General features: G+C 36.9%; 1 protein-coding gene across 1 annotated transcript in view; it reads right to left on the bottom strand.

The window, feature by feature from the left end:
• Positions 1 to 4548, bottom strand: part of TEK (TEK tyrosine kinase, endothelial) — a 31751-nt gene that overhangs the window by 2755 nt on the left and 24448 nt on the right. The window contains 6 exon segments of the mRNA XM_010001029.1: positions 432 to 502; positions 1334 to 1447; positions 1826 to 2016; positions 2361 to 2471; positions 3396 to 3606; positions 4214 to 4371. Coding sequence (XP_009999331.1) covers positions 432 to 502; positions 1334 to 1447; positions 1826 to 2016; positions 2361 to 2471; positions 3396 to 3606; positions 4214 to 4371 — 856 coding nt within the window.

Here is a 4548-nt window from a genome sequence, read left to right as displayed (position 1 = left end):
GAGATCTTTAACATAATTAATTCACTGAGTCCATCAACCAGAATCCTGTTCTAGACTGTGAGCTCTCAGAAAATAGTGCTGTTACAGAATTCCTTTCCCAAATATCGCTTCTAATTTCCTGACTAAAATACTGACATTCTCTGGGTCTCCCAAAGAGTCATCAGGTTTCTGATTTCAAATGAGAAATATAACTAAAGTAGTGGCCCAAATCCAATTACCTAGTGAACACAGAACTTGTTCAGTCACTGATGATGAATAAAAGCAAATTTTTTGTTATGGGCTTAATTTTTACTTCCATTGCTTGCTGATACTGACTCAACTACTAAGTGTTCTGAGTTAAGAGTGGATGTCTCATTCTGGCTGTCAAACTTTCCTTGATGCTGCAAGATATTTCAATATTTTTTAAAAGTCCACTTCAAAAACATACTTACACATCACTGTTTGTGGTGTAAACACTGTAATTCAAAGATTCAATTGCCATCCATCGCACTGGAAGCCGTCCCTGGAGATTATTTCATGAAAGTTTATTTGGTGGTAGTTGAAATAGCAATACTGAAATTTATACCCAATTGTTCTGCCTGTTACCTTAAAGAAAACTGACTTTATGCAAGTAAGATTTATCAGGTAAATAAATTTTATTTCTTTCATTTGTGCATTTACTTCCTGAAGGGGGCAGTTCACACTAAAGCTGACAGAATATCTCTCCAACCAGCACCAAGAGGAAATTGAAATAATTCCTGAGTGATATCTTATGATGTCTCTAACCAATTCTCTTCACTTCACCACCTGGTGTTATTCCTGGTTTGGGACAGCATGAAGCTTATTACACTTCTTTTGCCTCTTTCATAACATTAGCTCTGGGCTGCTGTTTTTTCAGCTGACAGAACCTGACATGCCTCTGAATACCACCTTGCTAACTTTGGCCTCATTCAATAGAATTAGACTAGCTTGCCTCAGCTGGACACAAAAATAATATTTTTTGAGCTGTACAGTTCTTCCCATGTGTACATCCTCTTCATATGTATAATGTGTATTTTTACTATATCTCATAACTGGCTGTATAATTGGTTATTCTACTACCATCTACATCCATATAAATATTTTTCAATTACATTATGTATTATATTATAAACATGGTCTATAATTTATTTACAAATTATGTATGTTAATAAACACAACATGAGTGTTTATGCATGCTAATATGTAAAAAATAATTACTCAGTTCTGTAGTACTACCCATGAGTATGCTTTTTTTTGTAGGAAATTACAAATTAAGAAACAAGAAAAAAAATAATGAGGAAAACAGATTCTATCAGTTTGCTTTGAGCCTTACCATGGTCTTCTTGACGTAAACTTCTTGACCTCTTGATAAGCCAAAGTCAGCTATTTTTGCAACATAATTTTCTCCAACTAAGATGTTTCTTGCTGCCAAGTCTCGATGAATAAACTAAAATAAATAAATAACCAAATACATAAATAAATAGAACCCCCACAACTAAAACCCTAGACACATGTGTCATGTTAGTGCTATATTAAAAAATGCCAACATTTGGAATAAGAAGAAAACCCTAAACAAACAACTTGGTATGTCCCTACCAAGAACATTTTAAACTTAGCTCCTGTGCCATTTGTAGGTTTTATGCCTCTTCCTTTATTCCTCATGACCAGAGTAGGTGTTAGAGCAAAGTGAACACAACAAAATAAGTCTCATCCAGCAGGTGCTATAGAAGCTAAAATGAAAGACTTGGTTTTATTTCATTAAAAGGCATACTCCTTAAAAAAAATAATTTCTGTGCTTTCAGTGGGTAGAGAGTTGAAGACTGACCTGTTTCTGGCTCAAGTAGTCCATCCCTCTAGCAACATCTGCTGCAAAATGCAGAAGTTGCTGAGAGGAAAGTGTAGATGCAGTGCTGTTGGCAATAGCAAATGCTGGATCTGTCTCTAGCACTCTGCTTTTCCGAAGGAAGTCCAGTAAATTTCCGTGGGGAGCATATTCAATAGCAAGATAGAGGTATCCTAGTGAAACATCAGAAATTGAGTATATCACAAAGTAGAAGATAGTAAGTTTTTGGACATTTACACTTCTCTGAGTAAGAAAGAAGTAAACATAAAACAGAGTGGAGAGGAAAATATCAAACAGCACAATTCCTGGGTGCAGAGAATTTAGAGCGGTTGATGAGCATAATTTCTGAAAGATTACTGTGGACTTGTAGACCTAAGACTAAGTTTATCCAGGCTTTTAACAAAAGTTGCAGAAAGACCTGCTTATAAACTAGTGTTTCTATGGGACTGCATGGGCTGCACCATGTGTGAGGGATTTAAAATAATTTTTAAAGTGCACATATTCAAGAGTATCTTACCCCGATGTTCACATGCTCCCAAAAGGTTTATGATATTGGGATGATGACCAAGTTTACAAAGAACTTCAAGTTCTCCAGCGAAGTCCCTGTGGTCATCTTTTGAGGCATATTCTGAAAATCAAATAAGCATGCATTTGCATTTTCCTTTGAACAGAATTTATGACCATATTTTTGTTTACTATGAGGACTCCAGGCTGCCTGGGGCACTACTACTTCACCCCAAACAGAAAAACTCTAAGATTAATTAATATTATCTGAAAAAAAGTAGGACTTCTCAATTGAAGGAAAAGGGAGAGAATATCTGCAGCAGCCACCTGCAAAGAAAGAAAACATCTTAATATGCCACATCACTTCCCTTACTGAGAATGTAAAATGTAGCAGGCCATAGAAAACTAGCTGCCTAAAAATCTTTTTTTCTGCATGCTGTTTATTACTTTTGACCTGCATGCAGGCCTTGGCTCTTTTTTAAATGATCATCATGTTTAAGAGTGTCACCTAATTTGCCTAGATAATGATCTTGTAAATTTCAAGAAAGTTTTGCACTGTTATTCATATTGGAGTTCTCTCTGGAATGTTGCAATCAGTCTCAACAAGTGCAAAAAAGATGAGTGATCCTTACAGCATCTGTATCTGTAGATGCATAGATGCAGTTGTCTTTGAATATCTAAGTTAAAGCAAGATGAGCCAATGCTGTGATGCAGGGCTAGCCCTGTGCTACTCTCTCTATTAATAGACATCATTTAATGGCTTATATTTTGCAGGTTAACTCACACATCGAGTTCATGCTGACCTATGAATCAAAAAATACATAGTAATTAATTATATTAACTATTAGAGAGAAATATAAACCAACTTGACCTTGCCTTGCAGGGCACAAATCTTGGCCTAGTGACAGCTGATATAATTTCACTAGTAAAATTTGAAAATTTATTTTAGCTTTACAGAAGGGCTACTAAGTATTTCTTATGTCAGAGAAACACTTGGAACAAGCAACCAAGAAAAGTATTTAGTCTCAGAGTCTCTGATCTTTACTACCTTTCATTCTTTTAATCGCAGCGTCCATGCGTAAGCCATCTTTCTTAATGCGTGCTTTTAGGACTTGCCCGAAGTTCCCTTCTCCAATCACATCTTGAAATTTTATGTCATTCCACTCAAGAACTGGATAAATGGTGGGATCTGGGCTGTTTTTGGCTTTCCTGCTCAAGGTGAGTGTACCTGAGTTAAACTGTACAGCTGGCTCTTCCCTCTGTAAGAGAGTTAAGCAAATGACATTAACTGTGATTTCTACTTTACTGATAGATACAGAAGAGCACTGGAAAGCAGAGCGTTAAAGAGATTCCAGCAAGATACAAATATATACATGTATATATAGAGAAATATCTCTATGTGGTGTTACAACCTTCAACAATTTCCTCATGGCCAGAACTATGATGTTGCCATTGGCTGATCCCTGATGAGCTGTCCCCAGGTTGAAAAGCCACAACCGATTACTGATGCTCAAAAGCAACATGAAATAGTACTGTAGTTTTCAAAATCAAGCATAACTTCATTGAGGGAGAACAGGCTTCTCCATTCTGTCTGGCTTCGTACTTGTCATACATACGTAACAAGGCAGAAAAGCGAGAAGGATCAATAGTGTGCAACCTTATTCAAGTCAGGTTTTCTACCTCATACCTATAACTGTAATTGCTTTAGCTCAAGCATCAGTAGCATAACACCTTTACAACAGTACTAATTGCACACAAGAAGGGAAGACAGTATTTTGAAAGGCCAAGGAAAAGGAATTGGAAAAGACAGGAAAGGATGGAGCCAAAATGAAAAGCCACGCTGGCACAGGAATGCTGGAAACTCACCACCACATTTTGGAAAGCCTGAGCCATTCGGCGCTGGAAGTTGGCTCGCTTTAACTGCAGCATAATGAGAAAGGCCAGGAGAATTGTTACACAGGTCATTCCTGCAGAGCCAAGAATAGCAATAAGCAGCATTCTTCCTCCTTTTGATTCATATGGAGCTGTTGAGGAAGCACATAAAGAATTAATCGGTATTTCCAGCCAATTCTGAAAACATAGCTAAATACTCCTGTCTTGTAAACTATATAAAGACATAGAGCTACATCCCTTTGTTCTCAAAAAATATCATAGACATTGGATGCTCTGACTTTTGGATGTATAAGCACCTGCAGATCCTG

The sequence above is a fragment of the Chaetura pelagica genome, unplaced genomic scaffold (assembly GCF_000747805.2).
Source record: "Chaetura pelagica isolate M959 unplaced genomic scaffold, ChaPel_1.0 scaffold126, whole genome shotgun sequence".
Classification (NCBI taxonomy): Eukaryota; Metazoa; Chordata; class Aves; order Apodiformes; family Apodidae; genus Chaetura; species Chaetura pelagica.
Note: the sequence above shows the minus strand (reverse complement) of the source record. Positions and strands in the feature narration are given on the sequence as shown.